General features: G+C 26.1%; 2 protein-coding genes across 2 annotated transcripts; both read right to left on the bottom strand.

The window, feature by feature from the left end:
- Positions 1-4,029: 4,029 nt before the first annotated feature.
- Positions 4,030-6,392, bottom strand: LOC103575796 (thioredoxin reductase-like selenoprotein T homolog CG3887). The gene is made up of 4 exons (XM_008555731.1): positions 6,055-6,392; positions 5,747-5,876; positions 4,264-4,459; positions 4,030-4,198 (listed from the first exon to the last, which is right to left on the bottom strand). Exons 1-4 carry the CDS (start codon positions 6,192-6,194, stop codon positions 4,068-4,070), a joined length of 597 nt encoding a protein of 198 aa, XP_008553953.1. The 5' UTR covers positions 6,195-6,392; the 3' UTR covers positions 4,030-4,067.
- Positions 6,393-7,862: 1,470 nt separating this feature from the next.
- LOC103575795 (nucleolar protein 9) lies at positions 7,863-9,947 on the bottom strand. The gene has a single exon (XM_008555729.3). The coding sequence runs from the start codon at positions 9,785-9,787 to the stop codon at positions 7,925-7,927; it is 1,863 nt and encodes a 620-aa protein (XP_008553951.1). The 5' UTR covers positions 9,788-9,947; the 3' UTR covers positions 7,863-7,924.
- Between the last annotated feature and the right edge of the window lie 14,855 nt (positions 9,948-24,802).

A 24,802-nucleotide genomic window follows, 5' to 3' on the forward strand; every position in this document is an offset into this window, starting at 1 on the left:
ATAGAATAATTTAGGCTGGAATTTCAATTATGATAGATCTAAGTGTCATACTTGAAATCAGTAATATACACTCTAAATAAAACCAAATTGAACATAGACACTTGAATTGAAAGATTAGGATTTTATAAGTGTTACACAGTAATAATATAAATTCAATCAGTTTTATAAATTTACTAAAGAATACAGTAGTTAGATTTCTATAAATTGTATTGAAGGTAGGAGAACCAATGCAATAGCAAAATTTCATTTAATGAGTGGTAAGATAAGAAATTTCATTGATCTAAGCACATGAATAGGCATGAAAATGAAAGCTTATTTGAAGAGCTTTCAGATGAATTTTATAGTAAGTCGATAACTTATAGCATTCAAAAAATATATAAGAAAGAATAAGTAAGAATATGAATTTTTGAAATTGTAAAAATTTTGGAATGCTATAACTTCTAAACTAATTGACCGATCGAGCTCATTTTTCGAACTCGATCAAGGTAATCACCCACAAAATACGTATACCAAGTTTCAAGGAGATCGGTTCGAAATTTTGGTTATAATCAAAGTGAAAACATAAATAAAATTATTTATTATAATATTTTATGAATGTTTAAAACTATTTATCTATTAGATAAAATGGTTAAATCAATGAGTTGTATAGTGAAAATTGAAGACAATCGAACGAGCTTTCACATAGAACAAACTAAAATGAGCTATCTCTTTCCGTTTAAAAGTTACATCCAGTTAAATCAGTAAATAAATTTTTTTTTGAAATTTTACAAAATTAAAATTAACCATAACTTCTAAACTTATTGGCCGAATTGGCTCATCTTCGAACTCATCCAACGTAATCGTCGATAGAATAAGTATACTAAGTTTCAGGAGGACAAATACAACAGTTAGCTTTCTCTGAAATCTACTAAAAAAAAAAAAAAAAATATACACATGTAGAAAATTAAAAAAAACTGTAGATGCAATTTTTTAAAATATTTTTTGTTTTATAATGTAATGTTTTTAAAAAAATCAAAAATCATTAGACATCGGCTAACTTTGGTATCGTAAGTTAGTAGACGATTAATAATCTTCGAATTTTTTTTTTAACAAACCAATTACTAAAAATTAACAAGTAAAAATATGCACTTGTCGAAAATTAAGAAGGCTATAGGTGCGATTTTTGAAAAATATTTTTTTTTATGAGTGTGAATGTAGCAAATATCAAGCAAATTTAAAAATATTAATAAATAGAGTAAATAATTGATAAAATAAAATTTAAAAAAATGCGCATAAAGAAAAATTTTTAAATTAATAAGTGCATATTTATAAATATTATTTTTTTAATTATTTACTCTATTTATTTATAATTTTAAATTTGCTTGATATTTGCTACATTCACACTCATTTTGTTTTCATTATTTATCATTTTTTAAAAATTCCAAAGATAAACGTTTGAATTTTTAGCGCTTTGATTGTAGATGGCTTTGTTCGTTTCCTTTAAGAAATGTCAGATGACGGCTAACTTCAGGGCCATACGGTATAGTATATATAGAAGGACAGAATTTTATTTTGCTCATTTTTACGAGATTTTTTGAATAACAACGATCTGATCTATAGCTTTGTTCATCTGTTCTAAAAATGTAAATCCTTGCAATTATAACTCATTTTGTATTTTATTATTTCTATATATTTTGCATTATTATTTACTTGTAACCAATGCCAGTATTTATTATAAAATAATTATTTTTGTTGTTTAATTAAAGTAAACAGACTCATTACCCGCTTTTTTTTTTCATTGGAGTGAAATTAAACTACTCTATATAAATTTCTAAATTAAATAAAAACTTTTTTATTATATCTTTAAATAAAATAAAATTTTAATTTCAATTATTTTATATATTTAGCAACGTGCAGCAATGGAACAAGTGATACAAAGACTGCAAGAAGAACAAGAAAGATTGCGTCAGGAAATGGAATTGAAAAGAGCATTGGAAGAAGATCAGGCTTTAGAAATAGTGTTGAAAGCCGTAAATGATCATAATGGATTAATCATAACAACATCACCTGCAGAACAAATGGAAGACTCAACTGAAACTGATAGTGGTAGTCCAAATCATTCATCCAATCAGGGCAAAGCTGGAGCCGAACGTGACTGTTAAAAACTGCGGGAATAAGATAGATGTCGTCGTTAAGCGGTTTTTTTTTTATTTTTTAAATACAAATAAAATTATAAAGTTAATGAATAAACAAAATTAATAAAACTTAAAACAAATTTTTTTCATTTAAATTATTAGTACGAGTTTAAATAAGTACTTAATTATTAAAGTAATAAGACCCATCACCCGCTCACTTTTCATTGGAGTGAGATTAAATCACTCAATATAAATTACTAATTCATATCGAAAATCAATTTTTATACACAATTATAACTCAAAATTGAGTCGATTCATGTCAAATTCATTTAGGTTTGAATAAATATTTTAATTCAAGAAACTAGTGTTGTCAATTGATACGTATGAATCTTCTATGTAAGCACGACAACTCTCAACAAACAATTAATCGGCCTAATTTATTTTAATTAGCTTTGTAGTTTTTATTGCAAGAACCCTTTTGAAAATCGCGGCCTAAATCATCACCGTTTAATTATAATTAATGAATCTCAAAACTGATAATTTGATATTAAAGTCACGTGTATACATGAAATATTTTAGTTTCTCTTTCTAACGGCTGACTATCTTTATCAGTCTCTCTCTCTTTTTCCATGTATCTATCTAACCTAACTAGTATTAACAATGAAATTGGTGTGGCAGTTGTAAAAGAAAGTGGTGACATCTACGGAAAAGGCGGTCTATTTGAAAAAATTAAATTCTTTTTTTTAATTACTTTAATTTAAAATATAAGTTTGATTGATCTAGTACCATTTAAAAATAAATCAGTTATATTTTCATCACTTTTTATTTTGAATATCTGGAGTCAACTGAACTAACTGACTGATTATTTTTACATTTTGTTAATTGTTTATTTTTATTTTCTACTATCACAAGAGCGATTGAAGTGTGCGATTTTGGATTTTCGAATTTTTTTTTCTAGTTTTAAATATTTGAATAAATTTTAAATTCCAAGTAATGTTGATAATTAATTTCAGAGTAAACTCGTTGAGTAGACCCATAGTCGCTCACTAAATGTTGTGATATACTTGTTCAAAAACAATATCAATTAAAACATCATAAGTTTATTCATTTGGAGAGTAATTTATAAAACATATAACAATTATTCTAGAATTTAATCTAATGAACGAACGTCAAAATAAAAGATGTCTGGTTGACCGAGGTTCTGAAAAGTCAGTTAATTTAAATTTATAATATATTCCACAAATAATCATTTTTAAAAAATTTTTTTTTAATAAAAATTATAATAACGTATTAACCAGTCAAAGTAGGCTATCATTGGTACTAATCAGGTTTAGGGTCATTCCCTTACGTAAGAAATAAAAAGAATGGTTTATAATTTATAAATCATTTATTAATAATGAAATTTGAAATACATTTACAAACAATTTACGGTTGCTAGGAATGTTATTATTATTAAATTTATTAAACATCTATTTTTTAAATAATATTTAAATGTGAAAATGATATTAATGTAATTATATTATAATAAATATTTACATATTTAATAATGTAATTTCTATTTGTATTATGGTAAATTAAATTCACTTTCAAGTTTTTAAATGTGAATGATAACTATTATATACAATTGTACATTACATCTTATTTATTAAATACTTTACTTTAATTCACCTGGCAATTTTTATTAATTACATTATTATGATTATATTATTCTCTGGAATAATTTATACTTTGATTCAATTACTAGTGTTAACAATTGATGCAATGCAAAATGAAAATAACTGTATGTATGTTACATATTTCATTATGATAAATCGTTGGATATTATTATTAGTGTATATCTTTAAAATTATGAAATCACATTGGTTTCTTTTTTCTTTTGTATATAAATTATAATTAATTAATATTATAAATATCGTTATTATAATCAGTATTTTTATTTTAAAATAAAGTAAATTATTTGTTAAAGGACATATCAAGAGAATCTCTTTCTGGGAATAGCATTTGAAGTTGGTTATCAATTATTTGAAATAATTCCGGAGGTTGTGGTACTCGACCTGTTTCAAGTTTTGACCAAACTGGGACATCTAAAATAAAATATTATTTTATTATTTATAAAATAGATTACATTAATCTTTAATAAACAACATACCATTGAAATGAATTTCAAATGCTCCGGAGGATATTAACTGGCCTTCAATTGCATTACAAATGAAAAATATCATAATACAGGCATACAATTTGTTATTAAGACACCAGTCCCACCAAAATAGTGGAGGTTGCCCTAACCATTGAGCAATATTAATACCACTAATTATTAATAAAATAATTAAAATTTTAGCAAATCCCTGAAACAAACATTTAATGTGAAAAATATTATTACAATATTTCATGATTTTCTTGATGATATCTAAAATAGCAGACGTCTAATAATTTTTTTTTGTTCCATTGAATGTCTTATCAGAAAATACCTACCACTTTATAAAAACATTCAATGAACTTTATTTGTCATAACCGTAATAGAATTTTACGGTTACAGATGAATAAATCCTCCTTATCATAATAACCAAGGTAGATAAATTATAAGTCAGATAAATGTAAGCTAAATACTATGAAAATATTCAATTGCATTCTATTAGCTTCATGCCTGTTGCTAGTTTCATGTTAATTAATCAAATTTACTTTGGTTGCTTAAATAATTTGTTATTCGGATTACAATTATAGCTGTTCTTTGGTAATTTAAGGTTTATTTTGTGAAACTATCGGTGTAATTACATTTTGAATGCTGCCATCAAGCTTTGTTTATTTATTTATTACTCATAGAGCAGTCACTCCTTGTGATTACATCATTATATGTCTTATACTTACCTTTACCTCTATCGAAACAAATAAAAATTACATACACAGATTCATACGTACACACGAAGACTTCCTTTATACAATCATATAATTACATTATGCAAAAATATGATGTTTGTTAAATTATTAGAGCTCCAATTAAATTAAGTAGCTCAATTTCAAGTCGTTCTTAATCCTTAATCTCTAACAAATATAAATATGTAAACACACACACACACACACAAACTATTTTTAAATTCATCAAATATTTCTGTTAATGTTATTTCGAATGGTAACGAATTTCTAATTCAGGCTTTGGCTTTGGCATTAAGAAATAAATTAAACGAAAAATAAATTTTAATAATCTATCAAAAAAAATGAAAAAATTTATTATAAAAAGAACAACGTACTTGTAATTTTGTTGATATAAATTTAAAAAAAAAAATTAGTTACAGCTGTTATCATTTAGGAATCGAACGAAATTCGGAAAATGAATTTCAGTAAATTCTTCATGTCAAAATTGTAATTTCAAATTTTTTAGTCTAAAATTTATTCATCGAATTTCGTTTGACTTGAGTTAAAAGTCATTAAATATTTTTACAAAGTGGCCCTAAAAAATCACGTATTAGAAAAAATTATGTGAAAACATATACACAGTTTTGTAAAAATAACTTGTATTAACATTGATTTTTGTTTATTTTTTGTTATACTTAAAAATAAAACCTTCACTATTTTAACTATCATCATTATTCTTGTTTCATAAAAATATATTTTTAAATTTAAATAAAACAACTTACCAAAAATTTAGCCATAAACATATTATAACCTGGTGGATCATAATTTTGACCATGAATATGAAGCTCTGGGTATTTTTGTCTTAAAATATTAACATATTCTTCATATACTCGTTTGTAACCACAAGAATAGCTGGATAATAAAATAATAATAATAAAATGTTATTTTCTTATACGATTAAGTTGTTAAATTAATTAATTAATTATGGTAATAAAAAGTAAGTAACCAAATACGCTTGATTAAATTTTAAAAATCACCTTGATGATAAAAATTATACAGTAAATAATTGAGATTAATTTAAATAATTTACCAATACAAAAATTTAATTGTAGGACCAGCTTTAGATCCAAATTTCGATAAGGTAATTTCGTCATCTTCAGCTACAACAAATCCTATGCTCAAAGTACATATGATGGCAATGAACCACAAACTTATTTTTAGCGATCGCATTGTTGTTTATAAATTAAAAATTTATTTAATTCACAAAAAAAAAAAATTAAAACACGAATTATCGTCGTAAATATTTAATCATTAATCTACAAAATATTAAATTTTTTTCTTATCATAAATTACTAATAATTTGATGTAATAATATCGAGGGGTACTAAATTGTAACTATTTTTTACTGGTTATGCGGAGTTTAGTAAAGTTTGTTGATGATTTTGGCGTAAGAGGACACTACTTGTTGACATTCATTTTTTAATAATAAATTATAATTATTCGTTTATAAATAATTCATCTCCATGAATAAAATAAACAATTATGTATATATTTAAATTTAATAATTTAAATTAAAATTCAATAATTCGAATTTAAATTTAATAATTTAAATTAAAATTCAATAATTCGAATTTAAATTTAATAATTTAAATGCAATGGAATAATTTTGCACGACTCATGATGCGAAGCATCAGAGTGTGCTTTACGACCGAAATTTTCGATTTATAATTTCATCATTGAATTTATATTAAGGGTAGGCAGTACTAACCGAATTTTCGGATTTTACTTTTCTCATTACATTTTGAATAATTACGTCATTCGCATGATAAAAACTTTCCGAAAAAGTTTGTCTTGTACATTTTTTCGGAAGCTACAAAAATTTCTGTAATAACAATTGATTAATAAATTAAAAGAAAAGTAAAATTCAAAAATTCGTTTAGTATGGCCCAGCCTTAAATCATATTTAAGGAGGACAACCACTGTGATGACTAAAAAAAAAATTTTTTTGTTTCAATTTAGAGTGTATACCCCCGAAAAAATGTGTAAAATTTTAGGTCAAAATTCCGAAAATTTACTGAGTTACAGACTTTTCAGTGAGAGAGAAGGCACGTTGTTTATTTATATGTAAAAATATCTTGTGTTTTGTAAAAAAACAAAAAAAATTAAAAGTCAAAACACATGATTTTATAATAAAAAAAAACAAATGGGCTAAAAATTTCAAACGTGTTTTTCTCAAAACGACTTTTTTCAAACTCGTTGCATCGATAACTCGAGCATTTATCAACCGATTTTTAACTTTTTTTTATTGTTTTATTTGTCTTTAGAATGGCAATAGTTAAAAGTACCCGATTTTAAAAATCTTGATTTTTATTATTTTTCGACTGATTGAATACAAAAAAAAAAATGAGAAAATATTCAATAGGTCGCCAGTTTGCGAAAAATGAAAATTTTAAAAATCAATTACGAACAACGATAACTACATTCATGTAGATTGTATTGAATAATTTGTTTTTTCAAATCGCTCGTTTTCGACAAATCAACGCGATCGTAGAGCGATAATTTTTTTTGAGACTTTATAGCAACGCTGAAAACTGTTACTATTTAATGTTTTCCAATAAAAATTTATAAAATCTATATTACATATACACTTAATAAAATAAAAAAACCGTGATCCCCATATTTCTTAAATATCTCGGTAAAAAAATTCCAGAAAATCACTTACCTGTTCCGCTGTTACAGTTGCTATGTCCCTTAATGAAATGCTATGACGGCGTTAAAAGATTTATAAATAAATAATTAAAATGATTACTTTACAAAAATAGCCATTAAATTAAAAAATATTGGATAATTCTATTTCAACAATAAAAAAAAAATTTTTTATGAAAATAATTAATACAATTTATTAAGTTTTATTTTAAAAAATATTTATATTAATGAACATAAAAAATATTGAATAATTATTATTTATTGTTATTATTGGTTGATATAATATCAGCAAATAATGCTTTAGTTTTATCATCTTTTCCTTGCGATTCAATCCATTGTTTTTTGTCACGTGAATATAATGGGACATTAAGTTTTTTATAAATAAGACGTCCAGTTTTTGATGCCTTGAGTCCTTGTCCTGCGCTGCTGAGTTCATCCATAATAAAAAATCTTTGAGTCTGTTTTGAATACTCCCAAAATTTATCAAGACAGCGTGAACCATGAACACTTAATGCCAGTTGTTCCCAATGTCCTTTAATTAATTTTGTCAATTTTTCTCTACTTTTTTCTCCAACAAATTTACTATCCATAAAAACATCAAGAATACGACTCCCCTTAGGATCACCAAACAGATCAACAAGTTCATCTCCGCTCATCGCCAGAATTGAATTAACTACTTTAATCGGTTTATTAAACTGTAAGATAGCTTGGATAATTAAACTGCCGTGAAGGTTGATAGCAATATTTTTGTATCTTTCGTCTTTTTTAGCAGCAGCCCATTGATCATAAGTAATAAGTCGACAAACCAGTGGTACAAGTTGTAATTGTCGTTCTGTTGATTCCTCACACCCCAATGACTTAATAATAACATTAACAAAAGGTCCTTGTTTACTTTGTAATCGTAAACATGCATTAGCTAAACTTGATAACACGCCCATAAATTGTTTATTAATTATTTCTAAAACATATTCTGATATTTCATCAAATATTTTTTCAAACTCTTCTTTTGTTACACAAAAATTTAATAATTTTTGCACACAATAATTTGTATCTTTTACTAATGTTAATTTTTTTAAATTACCTTCAAAATATATTGCATATATTTTTTTAAATTTTTTTGGTTGCGCAACCATCAAACACGTTTCTAATAAACGTAATGAATCTTCATTATCAAATATATTTGATAATGAATCATCAGTGTTGTTGGTAAAACAATCATTCATTATTTTTTTAATAATTTTTGAATTTAATTTAGGATCAATGTCTTGTATGCTGTATAATAATGTTTGTAAAAGACCAGATGTTAATTTATCTTTACCAAATTCACGGAATTGCGGCCAATTTATTATTCGGTTTCCGGATATTTTTAATAATTCTATATAATCTTCATGAACTTTTCTTCGTGGTTGATAAATAGCATTACTATTATTATTAATAATAGTTTTATTATTATTATTATTTTTGTCATCAATTTTATAAAATAAACCCCCAAGACATTCAATGGCAGTTCTTAAAACATGATTAGCATAATGATCATGGGTAAATTCTTCAAAATTATTAATTGTAAATTTACATAATTTTAGTGCTATTTTATTATACTCATCTGCTTGATCTTCAGTAGTAATAACAATGTTTTCTTTTTTAATTTTCAGGTCCATGTGATTACTATCATTTCTATTACCACGATCAGCACATACGTGAATTATTTTTTCCAAAACATGACTACCGAATCTATCACAACAAATTAAACGTAATGATGGACTGAAGGCATTTGCAAATCGTTGGATAACTTGAAGACTAGCATAATCCATTAAAGAATCTATGACTCTTGAACCAACTTGATTTTTTGAGTATTCTATTTCATGATCAACTATTTGATCGTAAACATTACTAACAAATGTTAATTTATCATCCATTGTTGGAAAATCTGTTCGTAAAACTTCTAATATTCTAATTAAATACTGATAAGTATCATAATCAAGTTCGTTGTTGATAATTGAATCTCTTGTACTTCTTCGTATTAATTTTTTAGCCATTTGATTTGCTGAGCGTTTTTTTTTACGTTTAAATCCTTGTTTATCCGAGTCAGTATTATTTGTGCTATTTATTTCAGACATTTTCGACTTATTTATTTGAATTGTTGAAAATATTATTAATAATATAACCAAACTTTTCTTTATTTATCACTCACGTGTTGGAAGAAAGCTAAAGGTAGGTACACAACTCAATTACTCAATCATAAGCGGGTACAAATGGGCACTGGTCTCGTGACGAGTAATTTTACCCACTTTTAACCGTCACAAAAACGGTTTTATGACAATTGTAGTTGTGACGCGACCGTCACAAACCACTGCCATCTAGCAGAATACATTTGACATAAGACTAATAATATGTTTTAGAGGAAAATGCACAGGTACATACTGATGAATAAAGAAAGTTGTGTTGAATTTACATGCCGACGAATAAAGATGTTGCGTACCATTTGAGTAGAGATGTTTAGAATGGTGTTGTATCGGTCCCGAAATTGACAGTAATTTGATATTGAAATTACTGAAAATTTGCTGCACGAATTGCCGCCAATTTAACAGCAAAAGTTAAAAAGAAAAATTTACGGTTAATTTTTGCTCAATTTCGAGGTAACACTTTTTGCTACATATAAAAGTCGGTAATGTTCATTCTTACCATTTAAGAAGGTAATCAAATTTATACTTAAAAATGTCTACAACTTGAATATAAAAAAATAGTTTACAATTTTGACAGTGAAGTTAACAATAAATTGGAGTAAAAATTTACCTGGAAATTAACGAAAAATTTTTCTAGTAAGCTTTCGAAATGAATTTGCATTTTAGTTCGGGTAGTAAATTTACGTCAAATTGTTTAGCAAGTTGTATATAAATTGTCCTCGAAAACAGAATTGTCAGAACTTGACGAATATTTGATGAAATTTCCCAGGAAACTGTTGCTAAACAAATTGTAGTATTAAGGTGTCTATTTAAAATATTTAAACTTCTTGATATTGCAGTTATATTCGCTAGGACGTACCAAAATCAGCTCTACTTACTTAGCCGTACAATAATAATTATTCGTACAATAATATTAATCGAGTAATATTATAAAAAATCAATGCTAATTGCAAAGATATTCCCTAATTGTACAGTTTAGTTAGCAAAATTTAAGTTGCGAAAGTTTCCTCGAAATTTTCGTCAAATGTCCGTTAACTTCGTGCTCTTTCGTTATTGACGAGAATTTGCATAAAACTTGCGATACAATTTGACGTAAACTTACTACCCGAATTCGAATCCAAATTTATTTTAAAAGTCGTATACAAAATACCGTCAAAAACTCAAAAGCCCGAAGTTATCAGACATTTGACGAAAATTTCATGGGAACTTTTATTAGTGTTTTTTTCTAGTAATCAAAAAGTGACCTCTAAACTAAGGAAAAATCAACCGCTAATTTTTTTTCCAAGTTTTGATATCAAATTGTCGGGCAATTCGGACAGCAAACTTCGATAATTTTAATTATCAAATTACTATCAATTTCAAGCTAAGGTTGTTATGTCCTCAACAGCCTCAGGTGCCTCCACCTGTTAATTAATTAGTAAACTTGAGATATATAAGAAGCGCGCATTTGAATTCCATTTGAAATTATATATTAATTTCTTACAACACTTATTGCGTCTTAACAATATTGAGTCAATAATTTAAATGATAAATCGTCGTGGCACATACTCATTAAATTATATATTTTTATTATAAGAAAGTTTAAATAAATAGATAGATAAACCTTTATTTTGTATTCAGAGAAATATAAATACAGGTTGAGTGGTCTTGGAACGTTTCCTGTCATCCGATACTTAAAACCTAAACAAAACATACGCATAAAAATCATGAATAGGTCCTTGTTCTAAAGTTAACCGTCAATATGGGTATAAACAAATACATATTCTATCAACAAGTAAGAAAAGAAAATATATAATTAATAAATGTTACTTACTAATGAAAACCATGTCTCACCAGAATTTAACTATTACTGTTAATATTAAATAAAGAGTGACGCGTATAATAAATAAATTAAAGAAAATATAGAAATATAGCATTATATTAATTATAATAATGTTTCACAGTAAATAGTAATGTCAATCGTACTAAATAATTAAATATAGAATAATTATGGAGGAATACACCTCTGATAGCCTAGAATATTTAACTGGAAGATTGTATCTAAGTACATATAAATAGAATAAGTAATAAGAAGTTGTAGAATGGATAAAGTGAAGAACGTATATGTGTAAGCTTATATCCCAAATTTGAATTAGTAGAAAGTATAAATGTATAAGTATAATATTTAGTAAAGAACATAGATATATAAGAATATATACATATAAGCATGAGTGTGAACATGAGAGTAGTGGGGAGAAGTTGGAGAGTGAAGGTCCGAGATCTCTCTGCCGTCTGATGTAACTTCACTTCTCTCCGAGAACTCTTTACGAATACAACTGTTATTACTGATCAAGTTTTATCCATACTTTATAATAAAATTCAGTCTTCAGATAAAAGTTATTTTATCAATTACATCTATCCTTAATCATAGTTTAATTATTTCATTAAATAACAATCATAATCATCATCATCGTAGTAAACAATAAATTTATCCACTGTTTTCAAATTCAAAATTTGGTCCCGCGTGACAACGAACTGCCCACTGTCCAGGAGGTGGCGTCAGCTCCGATCCTAGTAACCTCCCAGGACATAACAAGGTGGCTTTTAGGGTTATTTCGTACATCTAACATTGTGGCGCTATCTGTCAATACCTTATTAGCAAAATTTGAAAATCGGGTTTTTAACGAATGGAAACATATAATTATTTTTAATCGGAAGATTTATTATCGTTATACAAAAAAAAAATTATTTTTATTGAAGACTACTAATGGCAAATCTAGTTTTTTAATTACATTTTTATTATAAATAAATTACTGTTTTCTTTGTTCTAACCGGAAATCATCGACAAACGATTTCCTAGTGATTTAAATGGAAAAATTAATAAAATATCGAAGTAGAGGGGTCAAATGGAAAAAATTAAAGTCTCATTTTTATTTACTTTTTCATAATTAAGCGATTAACTCACAAACAGCTTTAATAGACCGACATTGATCGACAAACGACTAAAAAACGATTGCAATCAGAATAAATCAGATCGGTTTACACTGAGTTGGTTTATAATGAGGAGTTAAGTAAGTGGAGCTGAGAGATATACAACTTCAGTCATAAGTGATTTCTGATAATCAAGTTGGAAGCGAGCTAGTGGCAACCAACTGCAGCAACTTGTTATCAAGTTGGCCGCAAAGATTGTTGGCATTTCCAGAGGTTGACGGCAATTAGTCGCCTATTCTCTGAGAAAATGTGTGCCAACAGCTGGCATTCCCTTAGTTGACAGGGTTGACAGAAAGTTCACTTCAATTTTCTCAGAAAGTTGGCGTCAGGTTGCGGCAGTCGATTATCGTCAACTTTCTAGGAATGTTGGTAACAACTTGTAGTCAATAATAACGTCAAAATTTTGAATTTCGTTCTGTTGTGTATAAAGTTATATCCGCTTAACAGTACCAAAATCGGGCAATTTAGTGCTATATATATATATATATATATATATATATATATATATATATATATATATATATATATATAAATATATATGTATATACAGATATAAATGTAGATCAGTTGGAGTATGTTTACGTAGTAATTGCGTCAAAAATACGTATAATTATCTCTAATTAAGTAATTATTATTGACTAACAATTAATGATGTATCAGATAATTTTAAAAATTTTCAAAATATAATCCGTGATTAACTTTCTTATGTTCTATCTAGCTACCCGCAATGTCTATATTTAAAAATTACCTCTCTAATAAGGGATCTACAGTGTATATATATATATATATATATATATATATATATATATATATAATTTAGTGCTATCTACAGATCAATTAAATTATCATTTTTATTTAGTAATTGCGTTGAAAATATGTATAGATCTCTAATTAATACTTTACTATTGACAAACAATAAATTATGCGTCAAATAATACTAAAAATTGAAAAATATAATAACACTACAAAAAAAAAAAAAATCCTACCAAAAACAGATTCTCTGTATTAAGTCGCGCCAAGTACACGTTTAAAATTTTTTAAAAGTAAAAAAAAAATTATTTTTTACAAAAAAAAAAGTCAAATCGAAAAAATACCAAGTACCTAGTATGATGCGAAATCATAACAAACATTTTCATAAAATTAAAAAAAAAAATTGCTTATCAAAATTTCAAGGTACTTGGTGTGCGTTACTACGTGGACTCAAGTAAAATTAATTTCTAATAAAATCAAATATGTTTTTTTTTTTACTCTTTTGTAAGCACACTAAGTACATTGAAATTTTGATGTACAATTTTTTTTTTTAATTTTATGAAACTGTTTGTTATGATTTTGCATCATACTAGGTACTTGGTATTTTTTCGATTTGACTTATTTTTTTTGTAAAAAATAATTTTTTTTTTACTTTTAAAAAATTTTAAACGTGTACTTGGCGCGACTTTATACAGAGAATCGATGTTTTTGGTAGGATTATACTTTTACCCTCAAATTGTAGACAATTTTATGTGTAAGTTTGCTAACCTTCTGAAATGGTAAGAATGAACATCACTGACTGTTTTTTTTTTCGTAAAAGTTTATCTTTAAATTAAAGAAAAATTAACTGCCAATTTTTAATTTCAACTTTTGCTGTGAAATCGTGTGTAAATTCAGGCAGCAACGGTCAAGTAATTTTAACATCAAAATACCGTCAATTTCAAACTAAAGTGGTATTAGGGAACAGACTTATCATAAAATTTGTGACGACAATGACTATCACAAGACAGTATTTGTGACGGTCAAATAACATAAATTGAAAATATCAGCTATTGCCCCGGGATCTGATAGTGATTGATTATCTGTATTATCTAATCGGGAATCTTTGTAATGGACATTTGACTCGTCAGGATCTCTGTCATAGACCCTGATAGCCAAGCTCATGGCAAGCAAATGACAACCTACTGCTGCAACTTGTCGTCAAGTTCAACGCGAAAATTGGGGAAGACGTCATTAGCTAGATCCATATTGAAATGGCTACCGATTAGACATATCCCAATTACTCAGATCCCAAGAGATCAGAATCTCAATCACCCAGACTTCTGATCACTCAAAATTCCACTCGCCAGGGATCCCAAATATTCAGAATCCCTATTACCTAGAATCTCAAATAATTAGAATTTCTATCAACAAGAGTTCTGATTGTCTGAATTTCTAATAACCTAGAATACTTAAGAGCATTTTCAGACAGTGCCCCCCACTTTTTAAAAATTTTTAATGACTTTCAATTGTCATAAGCGTATCAAAATTTAATTAATTAATTCGAAAAAAATTGAAACTTTAATTGAAAAAAGGACAACGTAGAAGTAATTTCGCCGAAATATAAAATTTGAAAAAATTACGTACAGTTGACATCAGTTGCGAGTTAAAAAAAATTTGTCAAATAAATTTAAGTAAAATCTTCATGTTAATTTTTTAATTCGAATTTAAAAATTTTTTAGGCTAAAATTTATTTAACATAATTGATCTCAACTGTAAGTAGTTTTTATTTAAAATCATGAAAAATTTTTAAAAACCAGTTGGGCACTGTCTGAGAATGCCCTTAACGACAGTCGATATTGCTACTAATGTTGTTTTCTATTCTACTACTGAGTTGCAGCACTGATACAGCAATTGATATGAAAAAAGCGCGGCTGATTAAATTTTGTAATTTTTTTCGCAGTTGTGATTGGTTTTGATTAATTTTTGTTCTTATTTTATTTACAGTATTAAATTATTTTTTCGGATAATTAAAGAAAAATGATAGATATTGTACCGTCAAAAGATATTCTATGTTGATTGAGAAGATGAAATTTTACTTGTTAGTTCCTTTGAAGAGAATACGTGCTCTAATAATTAATAAAATGAGTGAATTAATTAAAAATATAATGTAAATTTAAAGGTGTGAAATTGTAGTTTTTCTAAACATATTTTTTTGTTGCATTATTAAATAAGATGTAATAAATATAAACAACTAATAAGTAGTAAAAGTGTTATTTACTTATTTATGTTGTTGTTTTTTTTTTTTTTTTTTTTAATAATTTAGTTGAACAAGTATTTTTTTTTATTATACTACAATTTATTTTTGAATTAATTCTTTTTTTTTTCAACAGTTGAACAGTGACTTTTATTTAAATTAAATAGATTGTCAAAGGAAAAGTGTTTGATTGCCCTCTCTCGTGGCTAAAATATATATACAATATTAGTCTAGTCGACACGCACGAAAAAATGGTGACACGATCATTATTTCGCTGGGTATAAACCAATTTTGAAAATTTTTTGTTTAAAATTCTCAAAAAAAATACAAGAACAATAAGTCAACCAAAATTCGGTGGCCGCTCTTTTGTTTTTTTTTTTTTTTTTTTTTTTTTTTTTGTATAACAAATTAGATCCCGAAAAAAAAAGTTTAGATTTGCCTAGATCAAGTTAGATCAAATATTATGTATGACTAAGAATGAACAGATCTGATCTGGTCTGTTCAGATCAAAGTAAATCTAGGCTGATATAACTTACTGCTTAAAAATCAGCCTGTCTAGATCTGAACAGATCTAATTTGATCTGGGCAGATATAGACAAAATGCAGATCTAAACTTTTTTCTCTCTAGTATTGATAAAGATGTTAACAAAAGTTATATATAAGGGGCATTCCACGCCAAAACGGACGGTTTAAAAAATTTTAATTTTAGATTTCCTCAATTTTTTTGTACCCATCAAAAAACTCTTTTTCCGAAATGTTGAAATTTTTTTGATCACCGGTTCAAAAGATATCGAATTTTAAAGAAAACCGCTCTTTTTATGGTTTTTTATTGATAACTTTTTAGGGAATGGTTTAAATCAAAACACTCACTGAATAAAAAACTATCATTTTCCCTTGAATATTTGGAAAAAAAATACAAAAAAATTATTTTAAGTGTTCTGATACGTGTTTTTTTATTTTTAAAATTTAAATTGCATTTTTTAAAGTGAGTGCATATTTTGATTTTCTTTAAAATTTTTTACAGTAAACTACTACTCAAACCACAACTTTTAAAGCCAGTCTAGTCGTGGGTTTTCAATAGCTACTATTTTTTTTTTCGATTTTTAAAAATTAAAAAAAAAATTTTTTTTCTCTATTTTATCACTAGTTTCTCTCTTTCAACGTATTTTGAAAAACTTCATGTATATTTTTTATTATAACAAACATAGAAAATTGTTAATAATTAAAAAAGATTAATGATTATTTTCAATGCAACTACCTGCACATATAGAAGGATTTATTACTGAGTACGAAATGGATTTAGTAACAAAATTTTTAGTCACTTATTTGAGAGAAAAAAATATTTTGTGCCCATTCACATAATCTATTATAATTTAATAAATCATTTTTTTATCTCAATTAAATCTCAGTATGGTAAAATAAATATTTGTTTCCACCAAAAAAATATTTGGTAATCGGTACTAAATATTTTTTTGGTAAGTTTTGTCGGTAGATTGATTATTTAGGATTAAAATCGCATACGATAAATATTTTCTTTATTTGGATAAATAACAGTATACAAAAAAAACATTCATTTTAAATTTAAAAATATTTTCATAAATCTCTCGCGTATTCTTTTTTAATTATTAACAATTTCCTATGCTTGTTATGATAAAAAATATACATTAAGTTTTTTAAAATACATTGAAAGAGAGAAACCAGGGATAAAATTTGATAAAATAGAGAAAAAAAATTGTAGCTATTGAAAACCCACGACCAGACTGGCTTAAAAAGTTGTGGTTTGAGTAGTAGTTTACTGTAAAAAATTTTAAAGAAAATCAAAATATGCACTCACTTTAAAAAATGCAATTTAAATTTTAAAAATAAAAAAACACATATCAAAACACTCAAAATAATTTTTTTGTTTTTATTTTTTCAAATGTACAAGGGAAAATGATAGTTTTTTATTCAGTAAGTATTTTGATTTAAACCATTCCCTAAAAAGTTATCAGTAAAAAACCATAAAAAGAGCGGTTTTCTTTAAAATTCGATATCTTTTGAACCGGTGATCAAAAAAATTTCAACATTTCGGGAAAAGAGTTTTTTGATGGATACAAAAAAATATTTAAAAAATTGAGGAAATCTAAAATTACAACTTTTCAAACCGTCCGATTTGGCGTGGAATGCCCCATAAACATTAGGGTGGCCCAAAAAAAACGGACATTTTTTTTTTTTTTTCGAGTCTCTTATAAAAATTTCTTGGCTTACGATGTTTTAAGAAGCCTCTCCAAAAATCAGCTCGATAAAAAATTTTCAAGAGGTCACTCATGAATTTTGAAAATATCAAAAATGATTGAAATTTGGATTTTTTACTTCCAAATTTTTTCTTTATCGGCGCAGCAATAGTTTATACTTATAAAATCATGTCCATGCTGAAATTTTCAGCCTAAAATTCAAATATTTAAACGGCGCTCAAGAATTTTAAATATTAACTGATAATATGTAATTAATAGTTTGAATTAGTTTTTGTATTTCTTTATAATCCAATTATTGTCATTTCACTAAAATATAACTTTTGCATAAGCGAAAAAACCTAAAAATTGAATTAAAAAATTAAAAAATATGTAAATAACTTATGAATTCTATTTCTCGGGTTATATTTTCATTCATTGTGATGTCAATTGATGGAGAAAAAATCGAAAAGCTTTATTATTAATATTTAAAGATCGCTTGAAAACCTTCAAAAGACAGCACTCGGAAATATTCAAAATTCGAGAGCGAACTCTTGAAAATTTTTGATCGAAATGATTTTTAAAGATACTTTTTAAAACATCATAAACCAACAAATTTTTATAAGAGACTCAAAAAAAAAAAAAAAAAAAACAGTCGGTTTTTTTTGGGCCACTCTCATAAATATGACTAAAATTAATAAAGTTTACAGTTTTTTAGTAGACAATCGAGATGTTTAAATCTTTGTAAAAATCCACACGGGAATCCATACCAGATTTTTATATGGATTTGACATGCTGTGGATTGCCATAGAAACCCATGTAACAATCTATATCGGGATCTAACTGTCTGTACTATATGCTGGATTCATATAGGGAAGCATATGGGGGAATCCATCCGAAAACGTTATTTGGTAAACCATATAGGACTCTAGGCTGGATTCCCGTATGGATTTTTTTGATAGTGTTATTTATTGATGCATGATATTGATTAAATAAATAATGAATATACAAATCTTCGTGAACATTATTTTAAGAATTGTGAATGATGAAAAAGTGAATGAACAACAAAGTAAATAATTCTGTTTAAAGTTATAAAAAAAATTAACATCAGCCAGTTATAATAAATTTTAAACATTTTGCTGCTAACTGTCTGTACTAAAATTGATAAGAATTTTTTCTCGTAAGCATACCCAATAAAATGCATGAACTATTCGTATATTTATGAATAAGTAAAAGTTTATTTCTTTAGAATTTCATAATAATAATACTCATTGGATTATAAAAATATTATGTTAAAAAGCTTTTCTTATTGCTGATAATATTTTCAAACGTTTATAGGGGAGATCGGGGTTGGTTTTCTCATGGGTTGGTTGTCATAGAGATTATAATAGACAACTTAACAAACGAAATTCAAACATTGATCGGCGTCAAAGTATCGGCATCGAAATGGAGGTGATACCTTCACGATTCTTCGCCGCTGATTGATGAACCGATCGCTACAAATGATCACTGTGACAACTAACCCTGGTTTCTCCTATTTAATGATTTATTTACTAAATACAATTTAATCAAAACTGTAAGCAATAAAGATATAAACATTAAAATTTGATTAATCAATAATAAAAAATTGCATAATGTAGATAATAAAAATAATTTTAAAAAATAAGAAAAGATAGAATGTGATTTAAAATAATGTGTGTAATAAAAATAAGGAAAAAGTATTTATAAAAAAGTTAGACTATGCTGGTTAGTGTTTATTGGATGGTCGATGCACAGCGTTAGTAGCGATGAGCAATAGAGTACAGTAAGCTTACTTCTGCCGTTGACTAGCTCAATAAAGCATTAGTATAAGAAAATTGTTGAATAATTATAATTAAATTTAATGTTTATTATAATTGTTAGCATATAAAATTTTAATAAAAAAATATAAAATAATTAAAATTTAACTATTGAAAGTACATTTCATAGCTTTTTATAATTTAAGGGGGGGGGGGGGTATGGGCTAAATCGTAAAAAACAACGCTTTTTTCATGAATTTTTTTTAGGCGTATAGATTGAGCAATATTATTAAAACCTTTTGAACATTATTAAGTTTATATTCAACAACATTAGGTAATTTTTTTAGGTAATAGTATCCGCAAACAAGCCGGTGATGGAGCTTTTCCCAGAACGTCTTTAAAAAAAGATGATTTGCGGTGAGCAGTGTATCTTAGCTGAAAATTATTTGAAAAAAAAAAAAAAAAAAAAAAAAAAAAAAAAAAAAAAAAAACCATTGAAATTTAATCAAAGTATTATTAAAACCTCCCCCCAACGTTCCCTGATTATTTTTTTTCTCATTTTTCAATTTTTTGTGATCATTTTAAATAAAAACTACCATTTTTTTCTGAAAATTTGCGTCATTTTGGGGGTGGGAAACCCCCTTGAAGTAAAAAAAAATTATAAAACTCAACGTTGGGGGGAGGTTTTTTATACATAGAAAGTGTGTACCAAGTTTGCAATGAATCGGTAATGTAGTTTAAAAATAGCAGTGGTCACGGACTTTGAAAAAGTAGTTTCGAAAATAATGCGTTTAAAGTTTTAGATGAAAAAAAAAAAAAAAAAAAAAAAAAAAATTTTGTTTTAACTTCCACTGAATCATCGATTCCAGCTCCATAAAGTAGAGTCCCTGCAGCAGCTTCGATTTCTTCAGCCTCTAATTTCTACGAAGACCAATTAGTTAATAACTTCGAAAGTTTTGCTCTGATTGACTTCAAATTTGGAGACGATATTCTTAAAATGTGTAGCTATAAGAAAATGAAAGAAAAAAAAATTCGATTTTTAGCCCATACCCCCCCCCCCCCCCCCCCGTTAATATCGAGTATAACAAAATTAATTAATATTATAGACTCTAATGTACTGAATATCTCAGAAATCAATGAATGTATAATAAATAAGAATGAAGTTGGTGATAAAAATCAATAATAATGAGTAATTTTTTTTATTTGAAATATTTTACAATAACTAAATTAAGTATAAATAATAAAAATAATCGAATACAAATAAATACCATTTTTTATGGGAATTGCCGGGAAAAAATTTCTTCATGACATTTCATAAAATTTAATGAAATTTTATAAATTCATAAAATTTGACAAAATTATTATCAAGACCCCAAGGAAATATTCGGATGAAATTTTACAAAATTTAAGTTTTGGCCTTACACAAAATTTAATGAAAAATATTTCATGGTTTCTAATAGATTTTGATAAATTTTATGAAATTTTTTGACCATAATTAATGCAATCAGCATAACGATATATTTAAAATTTAGACAATGAATTATCATAACTACAGTGGTTACAAAAGGCTACATTTTGTGGTACGTGCTTTTGAACTTCATCAGACTCAAATTCAAGTGTACATTCGATATCAGAGTAAACAACAACGGGTGCTGAATTTTTAAATTTATAATTTTTGAATCGCATAAAATTATCACCATTTTCTGGTAATTTCATTCTAACCTTATTATATTTTAAACAATCTAGTATATAGGCAATCTTTTTGGTAATAATGAAGCCATAATCTACAGATATTCCTATCACCACCAGAGTTGATGAATTCAAATGAGCTGCAGTGAGAACTTGGGTTCATATAAATTTCAAGTTCTCAATTGGAAAGAGTACATGCGACGCGTTTTATTAAATTCTAAAGCTCATTGGATTTTAGAATCGATTTATTAAGTTGCTTTTGAGAAATTTCCAAAAAATTAAAAAAAAAAATCTGGAAATTGGTGGGTTTAAATTTAATTAACTTGACAATACTTTACACTAGTTTTTTTAAGCTTAAGAACAGAAATGTTCGATATTAAACTGGGAAAATTCAAGACATCGAAAATAATTAATAAACAAGTTTTCTTAAAATTTATGTTCACAGTTACGATCAATAAAATTAATGTGTTCAGATAGAAAACAATGTAATTAATTGGAATGAGTTTTGACTCAGATCATAGCGTTAATATTTAAAATATCCGAGAAAAATGTTAAAAACGGTGTTTTTTCAATTTTTCTGTTGATAGTACACTATTTAAACTAAAAAACGAATAGTATTAAGTTATGTGGTAATCAGAAAAGACCGTGAAGACGAAGAATTGGTGTGATTTTAAATATATTGTAGTACATTATATTATAATTTATCCAGAACTAATGAACCGATTTTAATGTTCGAGATAACAATCAGTGCGTTTTATTGAGTTCTAGAGCTGATTGAATTTTGGAAATGTTTGATTTATTCGTTTCAATGATATTCGTAAAAAAGCGATTTTAAATATTTATTTTTCCGTCGAGATCTCTCGAACGAATACGCCGATTTTGATGTTCGAGGTAGCAATCAACGCGTCTTATTAAGTTCTAAAGCTGATTAAAATTTGAAGTCGATCGTTTCTGAGATATTAAAAAAAAAAAACTAATTTTTTTTTGTAATTTCAAATATCTTCAAGTCTACTCTATCAAATAATCTGAAATTTTCAGAAAAGTTGACGACCAACAAACTCTTTCGATTGCCCCAAGAACGATTTAAATCAGTTAATTAGTTCACAAGTTATAAAAGGATCATGCACGCACGCTTCGAAAATTGGAGTGAAAGCAATAACTTCCCGAATTTTTGAAAATTTACAATTTTCTTAGCGGAAAATTAAAAAAAGATTAGAGTAATGTTAAAGTGGTACTTATTTCAATAATAATCATAAAAATTGAAATGTAACAGAGTTTAATTAAATAAAGATTTTTTAGAGACGTAGTGCATAATATAGTTAGAAATTGATTATAGTTGAAATATTTTATTTGGTATAAAGATTATTAGTTAATTAATAATAGCGTACAATCTATTTCAGTTCGGTTTATTAGAGACTAATCACATGCCGTAAGTAACTACGCTTAAAGCCTAGCTCAAATTCTACCGCAGTTTATACTAAGCCAATTTGGAGTTTTGTAAACATAATAATAATAGGTTTTATTTTTTATTTGATTATTAATTAATTAATAAAACGTAAAATATAAGAGTTCAAATAAATATGTATAATTAATAAAAGTGGCAGGTAAATTTATAATTTAAATTTAACTGCGACTATTTACTATGATTAGTTATGAAAAAATAATATCAACATGATGTTTTTAATAATTATAAAAATGCATTAGTCTTGAGAACTTTCAAGTTGAATTTTGTTATAAAGAAAAACCTAATAAATAATGAAAATAGAATAACTTTATATATATATCATAATTAATTTTTTTACAATGTTTATGTTTTTATTATAATATAATTTATACCGCTATACGTTAATTAAATATCAGTAATATATGTAGAAAAAAAGATATTTGGTTAATATAACTCGAAATAAATTTAATGGAGACTGGATAAAAAAATAACAAATATAAATTATCTTAATTTAATTTTAATTAAAATTTGAAAGTTTAGCATCAACTTTCATTGATTGATAAGATATAAAAGTAAAATGAATAAGAATCGTTAAAGTTTTTATTTCGAAGATAAAATATTTATATCGAAAACGTTGGAAACCAATGTGTGTTGTAGCTGATATCATAGCAGAATAACAAAAACTTTACATAAAAAGTCGACTGCTGAATGTAAAATGAAAATAATATGAAATTTTAATATTTACTTGTATAATTATTTTTGAATTCTTAAACTTACGTGTACATATGATCAGATTGAACCATTTTCTCCTGATTGGATATATATATATATATATATATATATATATATATATATATATATATATATATATATTTTTTTTTTAACCAAAAAAAATTTTAATAAAATAATGATATGTTAATATAATTTGACAGTATCTGGTCACTTGTAACAGTATAAATTGAAGTATCTTGTCACTTAAAAAATATACATATCTTGAGCGAAATGTTGTTACAATGATATGAGAATGAATAATAAGATAGTCATGATTTTCTTATGCATGGAGCATGTTAACTGAAATTAGATATAGGAAAAAAATAGTAAAATATATAATTTTTAAATACGCTGTTAAAATATGTGTAACGTTCATTTTTATTACGCTTTTCTTTAAAACAATAATTAAAACAAATATATTTAAAAAATAAATATTTATATAAATATTATGAAAAAGATTTTTATTGCCGGATATTATCTAAGCTAACACTATATGTATTATTAATTTGTATATGATCGAAAAAGATTAAGCCTTACGATTAATAATTTAAATTAATCATTTTTTTTTTGTTTACAGAATAGCAAATAAATATAATATTATTTGTTTAAATATTTTCCACACGATGTTTTTGTGATAGTTTATATATAAAATTGTATGTATGGAATGCTATCAATAAATCAAATATACACTTGTTATAGTAACATTTTTAAAAAAAGAATTTATTAAATAAATAATATTATATTGAAAACAATAATACAAGTACCAACATGTAATTTAGATGCAGGGAGATACCGTAGTATCTGCCGCAGTTGACGCGGTAGGCAGTCAGCTCGCGACAATAATACTTTTTTACGCCGGCTTGTACTAGTATGAAAGAGTAGTCAGTTGAAGCAGTTCGAGTAAGCGCTGATGGATACTGACTACGACGAGTATATATACTATTAACGTAACACTACCACGGGTCGATGTCTATGACTGAATGACTCTTTATGTGGTAAATCGCTACGGCGTTTATATAATATTATGTATAACTTAAAAGGAAGTATACAAATATGAAACCGAGTATTGACTTACTTGTTTCCGAGCAAGAATAAAATATC

Source organism: Microplitis demolitor, chromosome 7 (assembly GCF_026212275.2).
Source record: "Microplitis demolitor isolate Queensland-Clemson2020A chromosome 7, iyMicDemo2.1a, whole genome shotgun sequence".
Taxonomy (NCBI): domain Eukaryota; kingdom Metazoa; phylum Arthropoda; class Insecta; order Hymenoptera; family Braconidae; genus Microplitis; species Microplitis demolitor.